The sequence below is a fragment of the Diabrotica virgifera genome, chromosome 5, assembly GCF_917563875.1.
Source record: "Diabrotica virgifera virgifera chromosome 5, PGI_DIABVI_V3a".
NCBI classification, from domain to species: domain Eukaryota; kingdom Metazoa; phylum Arthropoda; class Insecta; order Coleoptera; family Chrysomelidae; genus Diabrotica; species Diabrotica virgifera.
In genome coordinates, this window is record NC_065447.1 from 204769399 (window position 1) to 204792417 (window position 23019).

General features: G+C 30.7%; 1 protein-coding gene across 1 annotated transcript in view; it reads right to left on the reverse strand.

The window, feature by feature from the left end:
* Positions 1-12797: 12797 nt before the first annotated feature.
* Positions 12798-23019, reverse strand: part of LOC126885264 (serine protease HTRA2, mitochondrial-like) — a 74129-nt gene continuing 63907 nt past the window's right edge. Inside the window, exons 4-5 of the mRNA XM_050651751.1 lie at positions 16775-16985; positions 12798-13039 (exon numbers count right to left, since the gene is read on the reverse strand). Of these exons, the coding sequence (XP_050507708.1) occupies positions 12865-13039; positions 16775-16985 (386 nt within the window). The 3' untranslated portion in view covers positions 12798-12864. The remainder of the gene's footprint in view (positions 13040-16774; positions 16986-23019) is intronic.

Below are 23019 nucleotides of genomic sequence, written 5' to 3' on the forward strand. Positions count from 1 at the left end.
GTTTGCTTATGTTTTCTCTGAAAATGAAAGTAGTTAAACATGTTGTTTTAAAAACCAAGTTTATATTTTGGTTAATTAAAAGCCATTGTTATTTTAAATTTGGCAAATATGATAATAAATATTGTACGTATCTACATAAATGTAGGTATTCAAGAAGTTTTTAGGTCGGGAAGATCATGCACCAACGCTATATTATTATTTTTAACCCTCGTAAGGCGGTGCTTAGATTCTTACGTAAACAACGGTGCGGGGTGCATTTGCACCCCATCCGGTATATCCATTTTTTTATATGTGAACGTTGGGGAAATTGATTTGAAAGATAATTATGACTTGTTTTTCATATTATGAAACATAATTTTACAAACAAAGTACTCATAATTTCTTCTTAAAAACGCTGTAGACAAAAACATCGCTGTAGACACACACGCTTATCGCTGCAAGACAAACACATGAAATTTTTCACAGTGTGAGCAACACAAAGTTGTTATGGTAGGGGAGCAAAGTATGCTAAATGTGCAGTCACTCGAGCGCTTTGGGGACCTACTGGGTTGTGAAGAGTAGGTCCTAAAACCAAAAAAAGTTAAGTAAAGTTTTCCATTTTAGTGGGCGCTTGCCATTTTTTAATTTAATTTTCCATTTCCAACAATCGTTTTTTCCGATTATAACGCCATCTATCCGTAATTCGAAAAAATGTTTCGAATAAAAGTTACTTATTTTTACGTAAGGAATCCAAATCTGCAATAAAAATTGAGGGCTCCTATTTAAGATTTTAAAGTAACCCTCCACCCCACATCCATGGGGGGTCGTGTTTGGTGCCATTCGATAGATTTTTCAAAACTATTGAATAAGTGTATTTTACAGTTTTTCGATCTGATGTTCATTTCGCGAAATATCGCGGGATTCGTATTTAAAATATTAAATTTACCCCCTACCCCTCTCCGTGAGAAGTCGTGTTTGGTATCATTCGATAGATTTTTAAAAAATATTGGGCACATATTTTTTAGTTTTTCGATCTGTCATTTATTTCGCGAAATATTGGCTTTTTTCTTGTGAAACTTTGGGACTCACCCATTTCCTTACGCCCGGCTCAAATCGTCAGATTTTTGAAATATACATTATTTTGCATGTACTTAACTTACCTTATCTTAATCTGACAATTTCGAGTTTATTTAAGGATAGATTTTATTTTTCGGGTCCCCCTTAACGAACTCCCCTGTGTTAATGGCCAATATATGGTAGATGCACATCCGCAGGGTACCAGGTTTCTCCCCATATGCTAATCTGACGCGCTCGAGTAACTGCAAAAATCCCCGCTTGGGCTCCCCTACCATTACACACAATACAGTTATGTCGGGATTTTCGGTCTTTTTTTTCTGGCATAAATAACACCGACATTGTCCCATAGCTCTCTTAGTTCCAGGTGGAACAGCAGAAACGTCTAATACAGGATAGTCTAGGCGCCAAATAGAGGTCACCGTGTCATTTTCAATTCTGATGGACAAACTCAACGGTTTCTTATGGATTTTGGGCTGCTGATTACGAATTTCGAGGGGGGATTTCGATCCGAGTGGTCAAAAAATTGTTATAAACAATTTAATTGTTTATAAATTGTTTATAATGCTCTGGCTCATAAACTAAAAGAGAAAAAAAAGTTTCAAATAAAATTTGTTCCCTAATAAAAAACGAGGAAACAACCGTTTACTAAACTTAAATCCGACAATTAGAACTCAAGATATTGTAAAATTAGTGCACAATGCAAATTGCAAATTGCAAAATAAGTATTTTTCGAAGCTTTACCGATCATAACTCGGCTTCTACGCATGCAAATGAGCCTTATAAGGTGTCCTTTTAAAGCTTAATTAAGAGGCTTCCAAACAAAGTTTATTAAATTATTTGATCTTCATTTTTTTTAAAGTTATACCCGTTTGAAGTTATAATTTTCTTAAAGAAATTGTACATTAATTTGTTTATAAAGGTTTCAAGCAAACTTGAGCTATAAACATTTATACTTTAATTAACAATAATGATAAAACAGCTCAAAAGTAACAATTTGAGCTTACGAAAATGTTCGTAAGTTTATTTTTGGCTAAGATGTAGATATTTTAATGGCGCGCTATGAGGCGCAAGATTGGCTCACAGTCAAGTAAGTATGTATTCTTCGACGCTTTATCGATCGTAACTCGGCTTCTACGCATGAAAATGAGCCAATATGTGATATCCATATAAAAATGGATCGAGTTATTTTGCAGCATCATCATTGCATATAAAACGAGCATTTATGATGTGGCGGCACAATTGACGGGACTTGATGATGCTGCAAAAGAACTAGATCCACTTTATATGGATATCATATAGATAATTAGACTCTGAAGCCTCAAAAAGTTTTAGTTTTACTGCCTACAAGAACAGACTTGTACCACCATGTAACTGTTAAAATTTCGCTAAGAACTTATCCAGATGTAAAAAAGCTGATATTCCCTGTATATCTCTATGCAGATTTGCAGATGCATGAAAAAAATGGTTGTAAAAATAGTATTAATAAACAATATCAACTTACTTTTTAGTTATACTTCTGAAATATTAGTTTTTAATGTTTTTTTTTTCTCATTTAGTGCAAAAAATAGAAGACAATGTAAATAGAATGAAAGGTGACACGATGATTTAATTATAAGAATTATATGATAAAATTTTATTAGGATCTTCAAAAATGAAAAATGAAGATAACGTATGTAAACATAGAAATTATAATTTGCATCGAGAAGTTAGCGCGTGAACCTTTACGCGGTGAGCCGATCTTACGCCTCATAGTGCGCGCCATTCAAATATCGACATCTTGGCCAAAAATAAATTTATGAACATTTTCATAACCTCAAATTGTTCCTTTTGAGTTTTTCTATCATTATTGTTCATTAAAGTATAAATGTTTATAGCTCAAATTTGCTTGGAACCCTTATAAACAAATGAATGTACAATATTTTTAAGAAAATTGTAACTTCAAACGGGTATAACTTTAAAACAAATGAAGATCAAGTAATTTATCAAACTTTGTTTAGAAGCCTGTTAATTAAGCTTTAAAACAACGCCCTCTAAGACTTATTTGCATGCGTAGAAGCCGAGTTACGATCGATAAAGCTTCGAAAAATACTTATTTTGCAATTTGCAATTTGCATTGTGCACTAATTTTACAATATCTTGAGTTCTAATTGTTAGATTTAAGTTTAGTAAACGGTTTTTTCTTCGTTCTTTATTAAGGAACAAATTTTATTTGAAACATTTTTTTATCTCTTTTAGTTTATGAGCCAGAGCCTTATAAACAATTTATAAACAATTAAATTGTTTATAACAATTTTTGACCACTCGAATCGAAATCCCCCCTCGAAATTCATAATCAGCAGCCAAAAATCCATAAGAAACCGTTGAGTTTGTCCATCAGAATTGAATATGACACGGTGACCCCTCTGGCGCCTAGACTAGGATGAAATTTTCATCATTTGTACCTTACAGTCATTTTTCAAAAAAAAAACACGTAAACGCAGAGTTTTAAATGTCTTATGGGCGGAATGCGTTTAGAATTTAATTTAATGCGAATAAAAAAATGGACAAAAATCAAAAAAAATTATTAAAAAAGATAGGTGAGAAAAACGAGGTCTGGGGTGCACCTGCACCCCGCACCGCCTTAGGAGGGTTAATGAGGCAAATTCAATTGAAATTATAAGAATACAACAAACTAGCATCGTTTTGCTTCGTGACCTTAAAAAGGCATTTGACAGAGTCAAATTAAAGGAAATTATTAATTTATTGTCCGCAAGAATAATTGAAACGATGGAAAATGACTAACTGACTCAATTATTATACAACAGAAGGACTCCCAGAGTCCTCTATTGTTGAGCCTAATCATGGATGAAGATATGAAAAAGTAAGAACTAAAAAGGGATACCAAAGGAGAAAAAAACATCCTAATAGCTACAGTAGGGCGTCATCAATATAACTTCGGAAGATAGTATCATACCCTTTTTCGAAAGTTCAGCGAAACATTGGCAATATTGGCAATATTTGACATTACCTAAGATCAATATTATGACTATATACTCATAGGCGCGCTAAATGGAAGTACTAGAAAACAATTTTATTATTAGTAAATAAATATTTATAAAAATAAACCAAAATGGGTGAAAATTTGATGTTGACATGTGATGAGGTATTTTCACGAAATAATATTAAAACAATAATAAATAATCACCCAAGTAGCACAATAAAAACATTTTAGTTTTATTTAAGGTTTATAAAGGTTTTATTGTGGTAAATAAGAAGATAATGGTTTTAAAGTTACCTTGTAGATATACTGCCAGAACTTTAAAACTGTTAAGCATTTGTCACTAGTTTTAAACTATCTAATAAGAGTATCAAATAAGACTAACTATCCTTAATAGGTAATTTGTCTTATTGTAGTTTTAAAATGGTTTATTTTCAGTTCACTTTAAAACTAATCAGTTTTATGAAGAACTTCCGGACTGTTTGGTTTTATTAGATTCTAGTTTGTTACCTTTTAAACATTTTAGTTTTAAAACATAAAAACATTTTAGTTTTATTTAAGGTTTATAAAGGTTTTATTGTGGTAAATAAGAAGATAATGGTTTTAAAGTTACCTTGTAGATATACTGCCAGAACTTTAAAACTGTTAAGCATTTGTCACTAGTTTTAAACTATCTAATAAGAGTATCAAATAAGACTAACTATCCTTAATAGGTAATTTGTCTTATTGTAGTTTTAAAATGGTTTATTTTCAGTTCACTTTAAAACTAATCAGTTTTATGAAGAACTTCCGGACTGTTTGGTTTTATTAGATTCTAGTTTGTTACATTTTAGTTTTATTGCAGTTTTAAAAATTCTCCTAATATGACTAATAAAACCTATTATTAAAACTACTTGATCTCAAGACTATTATGTCAGTAAAACATATGCCTTAAAACTATTTTTTAGTTTTCTTTAAAGTTGCTTTCTTAAAAGCAATCAGTAGGCTATATTAAAACCAAACGCTCTTAACTGAATTAATTTGGTAATCGTAAAGACTAAACTATGCTTCTTGTTAGAAACAATAAAACTAAACTGATCCCCCCTTCTTCCTTGCCCAAAATGGTCGGCCATTTGTTTTAGAGCGAAACAGTGGTATAGTGTGTTGTAGAAAGTTAGTACAGCTGGTATGGAAGAAATAAGTCGCAAGTACTTAAAATATAAACGGACTGGTTATTTTAAAATAAAAACACAACACACACAGCACTACTACGCCTCGATTTTAGGTTAGGTTCACATTAAAACCGAGTGGCATTATTGACAGCAGCATTAAAACTAAACGGTTTTAATTCCAAGGCAACCTCGCTTTTATGTAGGATACTATGCTCTTGAAAAGGTATAAAATAAAACCACTTGATCTTAAAAATTCTGTGTCGATAGACCAAATAGTTGGATTTCGGTCATATTGCTCTCTGGAGATGCTGAAAGCCATGATAGATTACAATATAAGGCTTACATAAAAATTATAAATAAGCGACTTAAAGACAAATTCGATTTATTTTAACATTAAAACATTAAAATTGTGGATAAAATTATTTTTTTCTTCAAATTAATATTTTTCGGATTTAAATTTTTTTAACCGCCAAAAGTCAGAAATTTTAGGGCGCGTGAGTTATTTAGACCTATTTTTGTTAACATTATCAATAAAGTTGGGTGCGCAAGTGTTTTTCTACCCTGACTGTCCGAAATAACCAAGTATTTTTATTATTTTATGGTTACAAATACGTATCTACCTATCATAACACATGTAAAAATTTGTTGGCCTATCTAGAGTATATGGGTTTAAAGGATCATTTAATATGGTAAACTGTCTTTAAAAGTCTACATTTAAGAAACCTTTTTGTTTGCTATAAAACTGCCTGCACTTAAAATATCTTTTAACATGGTTTTAAAAGCACCTTCACAGCAGCTTTAAAACCAGTTGCTTAAGAAAACAAAGTTTTAAGAAGGTTTTTATTTCTGGTTTTATGGACCTCTTTCAGAGTGGGCCCTTTTATGCTGAAAGCGGTTTTATTGCAACTTTAAGGTTTACTTAAAAACCAAATGGCTTTAATGTTAGTTTTATTCTACAGTTTTAAAGCATCCTTAAAAGACTTAATAAACCCGTTCGGTGCTACTTGGGCATTTCGTTTTGAAGCTAAACAAGAGCCGTCTTATTTTATTTAGTTCATAGAAAGTCTAAAGCACTCTAACTAGTTAATTAATAGGAACCTATTTTTTCAAAAAAGAATCTTAAAACTTAGTTCTATTACACAAAAATAAATTAAATTAATTATAAATAAACACTACTTCCCTATAGATCAACACTAACGAATTCTAAAATAATAGACTCCTGCATTGAACCAATATCGATACAGATAACAGAACAGATAAGAGAATCGTGCTATTACACTTAGAAATCTGACGCAGGTTTGTCAAAATAACACTGACTATTTCTCTATTTCTCTATGTTGCCTAATCAGTTATTAGTTATAATATGTTCAATTTCTTGTTAGAGATAAAAGTTTTAGTAGTTCCAATGTGACACAAAATCTAGGCATGAGATAAAAAATTTATTTGAACAAAGTGTATTTTATTGTTCTTCTTAATGGCGGTACAGGCTCGTTTTTTAATATTGTATTTAATTATACGTAATTTCCACAAACTAACAATTTCTCAAATTGGGCTCTGTACCGCCATCCTTTATGGTAGGGGAGCAAAGTATACTAAATGTGCAGTCACTCGAGCGTTATGGGGACCTATTGGGTTGTGAATAGTAGATCATGAAACCAAAAAAAGTTAAGTACTTAAAGTTTTTCATTTTAGTGGGGACTTTCCATTTTTAATTAAATTTTCCATTTCCAACAACCTTTTTTTTAGATTATAGCGTCATCTATCCATAATTGGAAAAAATGTTTCGAATAAAAGTTACTTATTTTTACGTAAGAAATCCAAATCTTCAATAAAAAATGGGGGCTTCCATTTAAGATTTTAAAGTAACCCCCCACTTCACCTTTTTTTAGTTTTTCGATCTGAAGTTCGTTTCGCTAAATATCGCGGGATTCGTAATTAAAATATTAAATTTACCCCCCACCCATCTCCATGGGAAGTCGTGTTTAGTATCATTCGATAGATTTTTAAAAAATATTGAGCACGTGTTTTTAGTTTTGCGATCTGTCATTCATTTCGCGAAATATTCGCTTTTTTCTTGTGAAGCTTTGGGACTCACCCATTTCCTTACACCCCGCTCAAATCGTCATATTTTTTAAATATACACCGTTTTGCATGTACTTAACTTACCTTATCTTAATCTGACGATTTAGAGTTTTTCTAATGATTTTTTTCGGCCCCACCTTAACGAACTCCCCTGCATTAAGGGCCAATATATGGTAGAGGTACATTTTCAGGGTACAAGGTTTATCCCCATGTAATAATCTGACACGTTCGAGTAACTGCAAAAATCCGCGCTTGGGCTCGCCTACCATTACTTTATTACGAATACAGTCGGAAAAATGAAAGAATACCTATGAACGATCACATCAATCACTTATTTTGTATTTGCTGTCTTTTTCTATAAATAACAAATGTTTGTTATAGAAAAAGACAGCAAATACAAAATAAGTGATTGATGTGATCATTCATGGGTATATTTTCATTTTTCCGACTGTATGTGTGCCAAATATCTCAACCAAATATTCAAAATTAACGCCGCAATCTTGGAACGCGTTCTCCGTTTTGATGGCGCGCTACTTACGTCTCTTAAAATACAGTTGAGTCCGCGAGTCTTTACCCGTGCGTCATCACTTAAAGCATACGAAATAAGTCGGAAATCTATTTCACGCAACAACAACTGACAGAAAGTGGCTACTGTTCCGATTATGGGTTTTATTATAAAATTTGACGTTATCAAATATATAGAATGTCAAATGTAAGTTTTGCTTCAAAATTCTTGCGCAGAATTACAGCTACATTTGAAGTAGCTTAATAAATTCTTTTATTATTATTGATTAATAAATAAATAAACAATTTATAAAAAAATCCAATAACATATTTTATTTTTGTTATTTTATTCACTTTGACGGAAATCTAAACTAGACAAGGCGAAAACGGCGGGTTCGAAGGGAAAAATATTCCCATGAGATTTTTTTGCATAATCACATTCGTGAGACATCCCAGAATAAGGTTCAAGAAGTCGCCAAAGTGAAAAGTGGGCCAATTTTTTTTTAACAATTTTTTTTTAATCAAATTGCAAGAATCAATATTTTTGGCCCGAACAATTTTTTCTTTATATTCCTGCACCATTCTGGACAAAAAAGGTCTCCTATAATTTTTCTCTAAAGTTGATCGTTTTCGACTTATAAGCAATTTAAAATTGAAAAAAAAACGAAAAATGGCGATTTTCAAGGCTTAATAACTCGGTTAAAAGATATTATTATGAAAGTCAATATATGACTAAATCAAAGTTTGAAGCCCCCCCTACAAGATCCTGAAGAAATTTTTGTCATTATTTTATTACTAAGCTGTTATTTTTAAGTAATAATAATAAGCGTCATGCACGTGTGCGGGGCTGTAAATGCTGAGTGCGAGAGAGAAGCTATTCCAGCAGTCCAATTGTGCATCTTACTCGCACTCACATTTACAGCAGCGTCAATACGATACAACCACTCATTTTATTAATCAAAAATAACAGCTTAGTAGTAAATTAATGACACAGATTTCTTCAGGATCATGTAACGGCGACTTTAAACTTTGATTTAGTCACTTTCTGACTTTCAAAATAATAATTTTTGACCGAGTTATTAAGCCTTAAAAATGGCCATTTTCCCGTTTTTCAAATTTTAACTTGCTTATAACTCGAAAAAGATCAACTTTAGAGAAAAATTATAAGAGACCTTTTTTGTCAAGAATGGTCCAAAAAACCTAGTAAAAAATTAGTCCGGGCCAAAATATTGATTTTTGCAATTTGATTAAAAAAAAATTGTTAAAAAAATTGGCCCACTTTTCTCGTGGGCGACTTCTTGAACCTTATTCTGGGATGTCTCACGAATGTGATTATGCAAAAATATCTCATGGGAATATTTTTCCCAACGAACCCGCCGTTTCCGCCTTGTCTAAACACAGTCATTTCTTTACTGTGTGAATGACGTTAGCTTTGTATGTTTTAAATATTAATTGCCTAAATATAATTATTTACCTTAAAATTTCAAAGCCCAATATAAAATTAGTTGTGAAAACAACTGTTTGTGTAATATAAAGAAACTTCAAAACGCAAAAATTCGACAAAAACCACAAAAAGTTCAACTGACTGACAGCCACAAAATTAAACAAATCAGAAACGTCAAACAAATTGTGCTTAAAATATGAAAACATACCGAATCGTCTTTTTTTGTACCTATCTCTTTTCAATGCACTGAGTCTAGATGGTTCATAAAAATAACATGTGTTGTTACTTAATAACAAACGGCAGCTGGTTTGTCATGAGTTTTATGCATGGAAGAGAATGATGCTAGATAAAAAGTATGTGTTTTATCTCGCCAGGTATTAATGACGCACGGGTAAAGACTCGCGGACTCAACTGTAATCTACTATGCAAACGATTCAATAATCTCTCAAGCGCCGGACTCCACTTGCGATTTGTAGTCGCGCGATTGTTTTGTCGCGAAAATTGAACACATTTTTTCAAATACAAGTCAATCTATTTGCGACTAAATAATCGTGGATTGGCTTGTATTTGAAACAATGTGTTCAATCTTCGCGACAAAACAATCGCGCGACTACAAAATCGCAAGTGAAGTCCGGCGTGAAGATGATTTACAACGTATGCTGCATCAATTTAATATAACCGCTAGAAAATAAACGGTTTAATTTCCCCAAAAAAAAAAATTGTGCATGGTTATAACAGCAATCCTAATAAGATGTAAATTACAGCCGGAGGGTGAGATGATAAAACAAGTGATGAAGTTTAAATATCTAGGCATCACACTATCTAGCTATGGAAAACTCGAAACTGAAGTGGAAGATCAAGTGAATAGAGCAAACAGAGCCGCAGGTTGCCTGAATAAAACGATGTGGAGCAATAAAAGATCGGAACAGAAATGAAAGGCAAAATTTACAAAACAGCCATTAGACCAATAATGTGTGATCCTAAAATCTTAAAAAATGTTTTCCGTGGCGAATAAACTGTTTTTGGCATTTGTTTAAAAAAATTGTTTAAACAATTGCTGCCCATAAATTTTGCCCCGAACGCTTCAGATTTGTTTATAGGAGACATTTTTGGACAGGAATCAGCAAAGAAACCGAATCAGAAGATTTTTCATACGGGAGCAGCGTCACAAATAGGACTAGAAGTTAAGTTCTCCAAAATTGCCAACATATTATAAAAAATAAAAAGTTATCCATTTTTTTTTGTCGACAGGTTTTATTTTTTTGCAAATGAATGTTGAGTTTGCGCAGTGTGTTATATTGATATCAATAAAAGTTTTGAGTTTTATAAAAATGCGTTCTAGTGCAGCCGATATGTGAAACAATTGTGCATTTAGCAGTATATAATTTGGACCACATATACTACACATATAAAGGTTCAAATTTAGATACGAGGCCATCTCAGATTTTGCCATTTACAAAAATTAAGGGGCATTCAAAATGGCGACTATACATATGTGACTAATATCACCATAACTTTTTAACGAGATGTCAGATTTCATTTAAATTTGGTATATAAGTTCCTTTTTTGACGTAAAAGATCGAGGTCTAGAACCGGAAGAATCGGTTTACCATAAGTTGTGCTTTTCCTGATTTTAATGTAAAACTATGTTGTCTTTTTTTTTCAATTCTTTCACCATGTATGTATTAATTTTTCAAAAAGTTAATACCGTCATTAAAAAGAGTGTAAAGATATTTTTTAGGAAATATTTTGAACGTTTTAGTTCTGTTAATTACCATTTAATAAATGCATAACGTATCTTCACATGTACCTATATGCGGCAGATTCGTGCAAATATTATAAGAATTACTGTGCATTTAATGGTAGAACCATATAATTTGGACCACATATACTACACATAGTTATAAAGGTTCAAATCTAGATATGAGGCCATCTCAGTTTTTGTTTTTTTTTTACAAAAATGCTGGGCATTCAAAATGGCGACTATACCTACATATGTGACTAATAGCACCATATCTTTTGAACGAGCTGTCAGATTTCAACCAAATTTGGCAAATCAGTTCCTTTTTTGATGAGTAAGATCGCGGTCTTGAATTGAAAGAATCAGTTTACCAGAAGTTGTGTTTTTACTGTTTTATGTAAAAATATGTTGTTTCCTTTTCAAATCTTTCACCCTGTATATATAAATTTTTCAAAAAGATAATATCGCCATTGAAAATAGTGTAAAAATTTATTGTAGGAAAGGTTTTGAACTTTTTAGTTATGTTAAATACCATTTAATAAATGCATAATGTATGTTCACATGTACCTATGGGCAACAGATTCATTTTGAATGCCCGCCATTTTTGTAAAAGACAAAATCTGAGATGAACTCATATCTAAATTTGAATTTTTGTATCTGTAGTATGTGTGGTTTAAATTATATGCTTTTATCATTAAATGCACAATAATTCTTATATGTATAATTATTTGCACGAATCTGCCCCACATAGGTAGGTACCTACATGTGAAGATACGTTCTGCATTTTTATTAAATGGTAATTAATATGACTAAAGAGTTCAAAACATTTCCTAAAAATATTTTTACGCTTTTTTTTAACGCCGGTACATTGGGTACATATTACCTTTTTGAAAAGTTAATATATACAGGGTGAAAAAATTGAAAAAAAAAAACAAAATATTTTTCTAAAAAAAATCAGAAAAAACGCAACTTTTGGTAAACCGACACTTCCGAATCAAGAGTTCGACCTTATACATCAAAAAAAGAACCTATATCCCAAATTTGGTTGAAATCAGACTTTTCGTTCAAAAGTTATCGTGCTATTAGTCACATATGTACAGTCGTAATTTTGAATGCCCGCCTTTTTTGTAAAAGGCAAAATCTGAGATGGCCTCGTATCTAAATTTGAACGTGTATATGTGTAGTATATGTGGTCCAAATTATATGCTTCTACCATTAAACGCACGATAATTTATATAATATTTGCACGAATCTGCCGCACATAGGTACATGTGAAGATAAGTTATGCATTTATTACATGGTAATTAACATAACTAAAAAGTTAAAAATATTTCCTAAAAAATATTTTTACGCTCTTTTCAATACCGGTATTACCTTTTTGAAAAATTTATTAATACAGGATGAAAGATTTGAAAATAAAAACAATATATTTTTACATACAAAATCAGGAAAAAGACAACTTTTGGTAAACCGGTTCTTCCGGTTCAGGAGCTCGATATTATACATAAAAAAAAAGAACCCATAAATCAAAAATTTGGTTGATGTCGGACTTTTCGTTTAAAAGTTATCGTACTATTAGTCACATATATATCATCGCCATTTTGAATGCCCGCCATTTTTGTAAAAGGCAAGATCTGAGATGGCCTCATATCTAAATTTCAACCTTTATATGTGTAGTAGATGTGGTCCAAATTATGTGCTTCTATCATTAAATGCATAATTCTTATAATATTTGCTCGAATCTGCCGCCTATTCGTATTTTCAATTAGATACCTATTTAACGTTTTCATTTTTCTGATATATAGTATGAAAAACAAAAAGTTTTAACAAGAAAATTACAGGTTTTTGTAATAGGCTTCTTTATTGAAAACTGTTACAGTGTCTAGGGTTATGATTACAAATTTACGTTTTAAAATTCTTCAATAAACATTTCCGGATAAAGAAATATTGTTTTCTTCTTTCCTTCTTGTATCAAGCTGACTTTTACGGTTTTATTGTAGTCAGACGACGAATAAAGATCAGCAGGATTTGACACTGGAATGTCGTTGATGTGAGTTATTATATCTCCTGCCTTCAGGCCTCCCCTAAAAGATTGCTGTTTTAGTATGTATTCTGATAAGCTTATTTTTTAAAGAAAACACGCAAAATGGTGATAAATTTGTCATATATTGCCAAAACATTTGTGTAAATAATATATAATTATATATTTATTGAAAGGTTATTCAATTTTATATTATTTAGTGATATAAACATTAACATACTTATTTAGACAGGATGTCCGAAAAATTATTTTTTAATTGAATATTAATAATTGAGACAAAAAGAAAAATGTATAAAAATTATTTAATTCAAAGTAAAATTTTGTTGCTGTCAGAAAACGGGAAATGTTTATTTGAAAAATAAGCACTGCTTTTCGCTTAAATTAAATGTTCAAACTGCCAAGAGGGAGGTTGGTGGCAGCTTTAACATTGAATTTTAACGTAGAACAGTATTTATTTGCCAATTAAACATTTTTCCAGTTTTTTTGACAGCAGTAAAATGTATTTTGAATTAAATAAATTACATACATCCTCCTTTTTGTCTCAATTAATATTTAATTAAAAAAAATTGGAAACCCTTTATAAATAATTATGTTAATAAAATCCAGGAGGAAAATAAACTTCCTGTAGCTGGCTGTATACCATAAATCACAAAAATACCAAGTTTCTTGTAAAAGGTATATATTAAAATACCCTAAATAAGGGTCACAATACAAAACGTTTTCGGATTAAGGAATCCATCATCAGTGTTTAAAAGCCAAAATTTGCATGCCTGAGCCACCAAAATGTATCGGGTAAAAACCCTTTAAATGTAAATAATAAGGATGTTTTACATATTTATATAAAATTCATTGGATGGTATAGATAAACCTGGATGTTACCCAGGGCAACACAGGACTCTCTCCACGTGGTTGGAACTTTTTTTGGAGAATACCTCACATATTGGATTTCAATGGCCAACTCTTTATGTTAATGTTTATATTACTGATTAGAGAATTGAATTTAAAAAATCATCGATTACGTCATGACGCCCAGATGGATGACGACACTAGTATGGTACAGCTGGTTTCTAAAAAAACTGATACGACTCTTAAAGAGTAATTTGTAGACAATTGAGCAGTGTATTTCGAAGGATAAACAATTATTATTTACATACTGTCACTATCACTGCCAAATATTAAAATTTGTCAGATAACTTATTCTGTTCAACCTCAAAAAATGGCTCAACATGGTAGCAAAGGACTAAAAGCAAGAATTTTAACGAAGTTGGAAGATAATTGGTCACTATCTGTCGTAGTGAACCCTTTTAACGTAAGCAGAACAACAGTTTATAATAATAATAAAAGATGGAGAGAACAAGAAACTCTCGAAAGAAAGCCAGGTTCTGGAAGACCAAAAATATCTACCGCTCATGAAGATCGTACGCTTTTGGAGAGATTAGAAGAGAATCCTTTTGAATATGCCAAAACTGCAAGAATTATGTCACAGCTTCCGGGAAGAAAGACAACAACTAGGCGCAGAAATAAAGCATCGCGTCTTAGGTATCGAACTGCAGCAAAAAAATACTATTTTATGTAAAAACTATCATTTATATACTCTTTATAAAATGCATAAATTCAAAATATTATAAAAATTTAGATTTTAATAATTATTACAGTCTGAGAGATTATTCCTGACTGAGAAACTTAAGAGAGTGTTACAGTTGCAACTCAGTAGATCTTTTCAGACCAATAAAGTACGGGTAGCTATGATGATAGCCAACCTCCGATAGGAGAGGGAACTACAAGAAGAAGAATTATTACAATTTTATGAATTAACATATGCAATCAATTGTTTGTTGTTTGTTTGTCTATTTTATTATTTGTCTGTCATAATAAATACAGAGAGAGTCTGTAATTTGGAATAAATTCAATATCTCAAATACTAATTGTTTTTTTGAAAAATGCTCAGTCCGTCGATTAGTATTTCAAATTGTCCTTTTTGACATACAATAATAATGTATACAGGGTGTCCTAATTTAGAGATATGACGTCATCGTTGATTTTCTTAAATGGCAACACTGTCATTTTGATAGCTATTTTGATAGGGTGTGTAAAGTTATACACAACTGCAAAATATCAAATTTTTATTCTCTACCATTTAGAAGATAATAGAAAATAACCAAGTTATGTCTGTAATTTGAAATAAATTCAATAATTAAAATACTAATTATTTTTTTGAAAAATGCTCAGACCCGTCGATTAGTATTTCAAATTGTCATTTTTGACATACAATAATAATGTATACAGGGTGTCCCAATTTAGAGATATGACGTCATCGTTGAGTTTCTTAAATGGCAACACTGTCATTTTGATAGTTATTTTGATAGGGTGTGTAAAGTTATACACAACTGCAAAATTTCAAATTTTTGTTCCCTATCATTTACAATATAATAAAAAATAACAAAGTTATGAAATACAAGTAATCAAATAATAATTGAACTTAATTATTTCAAATAAGCAAATGCTCATAACGTTGCCCATTGACAATTTGACAATAATTGAGGGCCAACATTATGAGTAATTGCTTAATTGGAATAATTAAATTCAATTATTATTTGATTACTTGTTTTTCATAATTTTGTACTTTTTTATTTTCTGGTAAATGATAGGGAACAAAATTTAAAATTTTGCAGTTGTGTATAACTTTACACACCATATCAAAATAACTATCAAAATGACAGTATTGCCATTTAAGAAAATCAACGATAACGTCATATCTCTAAATTGGGACACCCTGTATACATTATTATTGTATGTCAAAAATGACAGTTTAAAATACTAATCGACGGGTCTGAGCATTTTTCAAAAAAACAAATTGGTATTTTAATTATTGAATTTATTTCAAATTACAGACATAACTTTGTTATTTTCTATTATCTTGTAAATGGTAGAGAATAAAAATTTGATATTTTGCAGTTGTGTATAACTTTACACACCCTATCAAAATAGCAATCAAAATGATAGTGTTGCCATTTAAGAAAATCAACGATGACGTCATATCTCTAAATTGGGACACCCTGTATACATTATAATTGCATGTCAAAAAGGACAATTTGAAATACTAATCGACGGGTCTGAGCATTTTTCAAAAAAACAATTAGTATTTGAGATATTGAATTTATTCCAAATTACAGACTCTCTCTGTATAATATAATGTCAATTACGTATCAGTGTTTCAGGAACCAGCTGTATATATGCCAAAAAATCATAATTTAAAAATAAAAATCGACCTGTTGCGGAACTTATTTCCAAAATTGCGAAAAAATTCCATATACATATATTTAATATAAAAAATACCCTCAAAATACCAACCTCAACCATATTTTTTGTATTTATTTGTAAAATAGTTTTGCAAGCATTTTGCAGAGTTAAAATCCGTCGCAAAAAATTACCTCAACAAGATACCTTAAAGATATTTTTTGTAATAAAAATTTTTACATGATTTTTAATTTAGGGGTTGTTAAATGACATTATTTCTGTATTAGGATATTATGCATTTCTGTATTAAAATATTATGGAAGAGGTATCTAAAAAATTTTCAGAACGCCTCAAATACCTACCCAAAAATATCTGCCAGCTCTCCTACTATAAGCAATAACACAATATTGGTTATAATGCAATGTAGACGGTTATTAATTTTTTTTGCAAAACCACTCTTTAGTTTGTATTAATGCAATCAAATTAAATTTTACTCCTTCAAACCCTTATAAACCGAAAGATTAATAATTAACATATTTACTTGAAAGCGGCTGTCCCAGGTAAAATTTTCCAGACGAGCAGTCCTTGTTTGATGTCTTTCGGAATATCTTTGTTATTTCTTAGTAGCTCACTTACAACCTCTGGTGTAATCGAAATCGTCGTTATGCCAAACAAATTTTTTCCCATCGGACCGGCGTACTGTAGTCCCTTCACTCTGTATTTGCCGTTCTCCAGAAACTTCTTGGCATATTCTTAAAGAAAAAGTTATGATTAAAACAGTTTGCTCGCAATTTCCACAAAAAAGGTGTTTTTTATTAACCAAGGGCGGGGATAAACGCAAAAGTAAAAATATAGGTAAAGGTAAAATACAAAACAAAAAACTTAAAAAAAACTTGAGTTAAAAAAACAAGTCCAAATTTTTCTTGTGTGTGAATTTGATGGCCTTGGCTGAGCCAATTAGCCAGACATTTTATTTTAAAAACAAACAATTTTTTTTCAACCAGAGGAATTTTTTCTGTATTTCTACTTTATAAGTAATTTCGATGGGAAATAAGCCACAATTTTACCAAAAAAATAAATTTATTAACGTTTCGACGCCTAAGTCGGGTGTCGTTGTCAAAATACAAAATAATACTGCATTATTTTGTATTTTGACAACGACACCCGACTTGGGCGTCGAAACGTTAATAAATTCATTTTTTTGGTAAAATTGTGGCTTATTTCCCATCGAAAATACTTAATTATAAAAATGCCACAAGGAAATAGCTTCAGAGCAACATTATTACATTCCTGCCTTAAAACCAATTGTATAAACACATAACCTCAAAAATTTATTTTGAACTCTCTCGATATTATCAATCTTTCTAACTTTACTCCATACGCTCTAAGATTTATTAGTTGTAACTCCGTTCTCCTCATAATTCTAAGTTTTGCCTTAAAAGACTTAAGTTTTAGTCAATATTCAACAAATGTTTCAGTCACTCTGCTTAAAAGTCGTTGCAACTCTTTTTTATTAAAAGCAATCAGTACCGTGTGGTCTGCGTATCTGAGATTATTGAAAATAATTTCATCGATTTTAATACCTGCATCTTCATCGATGGCTTTTTTGAAAATAAATTAGGAGTAGATATTATTAGAAAGTAGAGGTGATAAAATACACCGTTGCCTCACTCCAAGTCGGATTTTCTTCAAAGCTTCCGTCGTGTTCTGACCAATTTGTATATTTGCACATTACCCCAGGCTGTGGGTGAAAAAACGAGATATAATTCAGGAATTTTTGAAACCTATCAGGTGTTTTAAAGGACGATGCCAGGAATAACTTCTACTAAAATGTAACCAAAAATATTGTGCGCTTTTTTTTCTATTGCGATTTTCATTTGTTAAATTTGCAATTTTTAATGATTTTTAATTTTGTAGCTTAGGATATTGATTTTAGAGAAAAACTATTTAATAGAAAGTTGTAGTAAATTAACCCTTAAGTACTAACATCTTAAATCAATGGCGCAAACACTAACTAACCGCCTGACAGACGGGTTTCACATTTTACTGGTTATTTTTCTTTTGTTAAATATTATAATGCAAAAAAATATTTCAATGACTTACTGAAAGTATTACTTATCTAAAAAACACAGTAATTGATCTAGTTTTTCTGTATTTATTAAAATACAAAACATTATAACAAGAATGGAAGAATTGTTTGTGTGACTTTTTATTTCTGAAAAAAAGTGTGATAAAAATGAAACAAATTAAAGAATCTTGATAAAAATTTATAATCGAGTTAAACGAAGAGTAATAAACATGAAAATAAAAAAAAATTTAAAAAATATTAAACCAAAAAAAAACTGACAGGCACTAAAATTTGTACAGTGTAGCAATGGTAGTCAGTGGCAACATTTTCATCACAAATTGATCCCACTTCGCTTACGTCGTCTTCTACCTCATCAAGTCATTTCAAAAGAGTTTCCTCATAGTGTTTATTCCCTTATTTGAACTTTTTGTCGAACTGGGGCACATTATGTTTAATGACGATCTGGGCAGAAACACTAACGTCTATTAGACGGAAATCACACTTTGAGTCTAAATATCTTTCGAATAACAACCTGCAGCAAATTGCCGAATTCAATACTAATAAATAACAACCCAACTTGAAAAGTCATAAACGGATGACCTTCAAATTTTTCTAGGAAGGGAAATATCCCACTTTCAACAAACGATGCCGTCTGAGAGACGGTGTGTTAGTACTTAAGGGTTAAAAACCTACAATTTGAGCTATGATAAGTTTAATTTCGTTAATTGGTTATTGCAAAACAGCCTGAGAAAGGTACAAAATGGCCGTTTTTTACAATTGCATTATTTATTGTACAAATATTTTTTTTATTTTTTAAAGCTTTAGAATGAAGATCTTTCAATTCCAAAAATAAAAAAAAATGCAAAGCCAGATTAACGAATTTGTTGCTTAGATATTATAAATTGTTTATCCCAAGAGGTCAAATGTCGAAGGCTACAACTTTAAAAAAAATCGTAGAGAGCTGGTGAAACATTCAATCTCCTTCAAAAGAGTTATATTTTCATATTCTGATGTAAATAAATGCGTAAAATACTTTTAAACCTCTAATTTTTGGGTTTGAAAATAAGGGGGCAAATCTCGTTATAAATATTTAGAGCTGAAGCGGCCCTGTACATCCTATGAGTTTTTAACTTACAGATTATTGTTGCTGAAAATGAAACGAAAATTTATAAAAAAATAAAAAATTTCTACGACCAACTGAAGCCGAGATAATTTTTGGGTTTGAAAATAAGGGGGCAAATTTCGTTATAAACATTTAGAGCTGAGGCGGCCCTGTATATCCTATGAGTTTCTAACTTACAGATTATTGTTGGTGAAGACGAAATGAAGATTTATAAAGAAATTGAAATTTTCTACAACCAACTGAAGCCGAGATAATTGTTTTTTTTTCTTAAATCGTAGTGCCTTTATTTATAACAATTAAGCAATTATTTTACAGTCATTGACTAAAGAAAGACTTATATTATCTTAAAATAGAAAATATTATAAAATATAATTACATTTAATTATTAAAAATTATTTTTTAAATCGGTGTTTTGCAAGCGGTCGAATTTTGCAAATCGCCCGGCTCGCTTCAAATCCGCGCGCTCGGAAAATTTTTATGTAACTTGTATTAAATTTTGACAGAAAACAATTTAATAATATTACCATTATAATATACAGTCTATTTACCACTTTCTTGATACACTTTTATATGGGAAATCCAAAAAGAATAGTCACTACAAGAAGAAAAAGTTTTATATTGTATATTATAGTAAGAAGTAATATTATTATTATTATATTTATATAACAATAAAAAAATTAAAAATATAGTTATATATTTCATATATATGTATCATTTTTGTAATATTATTTGAAATTTCACATATAAAAGTTTATCAAGGAAAACAAATACAGTGGTAAGTAGACTGTATATTATAATGGTAATATTATTAAATTGTTTGTATTTTAAAAATAATTTTTAATAATTAAATGTAATTACATTTAATAATAATTTTTATTTTAAGATAATATAAGTCTTTCTTTAGTCAGTGACTGTTAAATAATTTCTTAATTGTTATAAATAAAGGCGCTACGACTTAAAAAAAAACAATTATCTCGGTTTCAGTTGGTTGTAGAAAATTTTTATCTTTTTATAAATCTTCGTTTTGTCTTCAGCAACAATAATCTTTAAGTTAGAAACTCAGGATATACAGGGCCGCTTCAGCTCTAAATGTTCATAACGAAATTTGCCCCCTTATTTTCAAACCCAAAAAATATCTCGGCTTCAGTTGGTCGTAGAAATTATTTATTTTTTTATAAATTTTCGATTAATTATCAGCAACAATAATCTGTAAGTTAAAACTCCTAGGATGTACTTCCCGCTTCAGCTCTAAATGTTTATAACGAAATTTGCCCCCTTTTTTTTCAAACCCAAAAATTAGAGGTTTAAAAATGTTTTACGCATTTATTTACATCAGAATATGAAAGCATAACCCTTTAGAAGGAGACTAAATGTTTCACCAACTCTCTACGATTTATTTCAAAAAGTTATAGCCTTCGACATTTGACCTCTTGGGATAAACAATTTATAATATCTAAGCAACAAATTCGTTAATCTGGCTTTACAATTTTTTTTATGTCTGGAATTGAAACATCTTCATTTTAGAGCTTTAAAAAATAAAAAAAATTATTTGTACAATAAATATTGCAATTGTAAAAAACGGCCATTTTGGACATTTCGCAGGCTGTTTTGCAATAACCAATTAACCAAATTAAACTTACCGTACCTCAATTGTAGGTTTTTTTAATTTACTACAACTTTTTATTAAAAAGTTTTTCTCTAAGATCAATATCCTAAGCTGCAAAATTAAAAATCATTAAAAATTGCAAATTTAACAAATGAAAATCGCAATAGAAAAAAAAGCGCACAATATATTTGGTTACATTTTAGTAGAAGTTATTCCTGGCATCGTCCTTTACAACACCTGATAGGTTTCAAAAATTCCTGAACTATATTCTGAAATCGACCTATTTTTCACCCACAGCCTGGGGTACATACGAATGTTTCCACGGTTCCCGATGAGTCAGACAAGCTTTCCATTTATTCCCAACATTGTTCAAAGTTTAGTCGGACCAGTTATTTAACACGTTGATGGACAGAACGTCTATAGACGTCTAATTTCCATTGATGTAATGTGACACAACGTCTATAGACGTTGCATTTTTCCCTATTCTACTTTGCAAAATACATATAGTATCACAACACCTGCTTATACATTTGACGCACTGTCCGACAACGTGTTAAAAAGGCACTTGGAAGATAGCTATATGAAATAAAAATCAACGGTAAACTACTTAAGGGGATGGTTACGAACTTTCGGCTTCAATGCTATTTAAATGGGATTCATTTTTCCCTGAGAAATCCTGAGAAAACTAATAAGTGTTTTTGAAAAACTTAAACGCAGAATGAAAGATTACCTTATTACCGAGGGCAAAAAGTCTCTAAAAACTTCTATAATGTTTATTTTAATAAGTTACAGGGATGAAAAGAAGAGAAAATTTAGTGTGATTTTTAATTTCATTTATCATTCAAAAGAAACTTTTTATTCATTATAAGAGACTTTCGGCCCTCGGTAATAAAGTAGTCTTTCATTCTGCGATTAAATTTTTCAAAAATATTTATTAGTTTTCTCAGCATTCGAAAGAAATGATTACATTTAAAATACATTGAAAATTTTGACAGGCGTCAAAATGTTCCTTTCCTCTTAATAGAATTAGATACACGGACGATACAGTAATTATGTCAGAAAATGTTGAAGATCACCAAATTCTGCTTGATCGTATTCACGAATTATTATACGGGAGGAATTGGCATTAAAATAAACTCAAATAAAATCAAATTTTTAGTTCTCAGTCGTAACCCATATCTAGATGCAGAGCTGCAACTAAATAGAAGGCGAGTTGAAAAAGTACACAAAATGAGATATTAGAGAACTGTCATAATGGACCAACTAAATAGGACCGCAGACTAGTAGTCCATTCTTTCACGGTTTTTGCTCTAAATTTTAAAGAACCCCTTGGATTGACATTAAATTTGGCATACGCATAGCTTACATGTCAAAGAAAAAAAGTGATATTGTGCCGATGTGTGCTTTTGCCCTGGGGGTGACTTTCACCCCCTCTTGTGGGTGAAAAAATATAAGTCTAAAATAAGTCCGGAAATGGATAAACTGACTAATTTTAAGTAACTTTTGTTCTATAGAGCTTTTTCGCTAAGTCAACACTTTTCGAGTTATTTGCGAGTGAATATCTTCATTTTTCAACAAAATAACTACATTTTTAGACGGTTTTTCGCAAATAATTCAAAAAGTAAGTATTTTGTCGAAAAAAAGTTCTCAACAAAAATATAGCCTGTAAAAAAGTAAAAAAAAATGGTGTACGCGTTAGGTCTCTGGACCTCGTAAAACCAGAATTATAGCCAATGAAAAATAGATTCCTATTCACCAAATTTCAAATAGAATACTTCGAAGTGAAATATCCAAAAAATTAAGCACTTTTTTGGGGAAAACCCATTATAACTTTTTTAAAGTGTTTAAAAAAAGCTTTATTTCTGATTTTATAAAAAGTTTCTAGCATTAAATTTAAGTAAGTTACGCTCAGAATAAAGTTGGTCGCTTTTGTTTTTGCAAAAAAAATTAGGAAGAACACCCCCTAATTAGCAACTTAAATGAAATTAA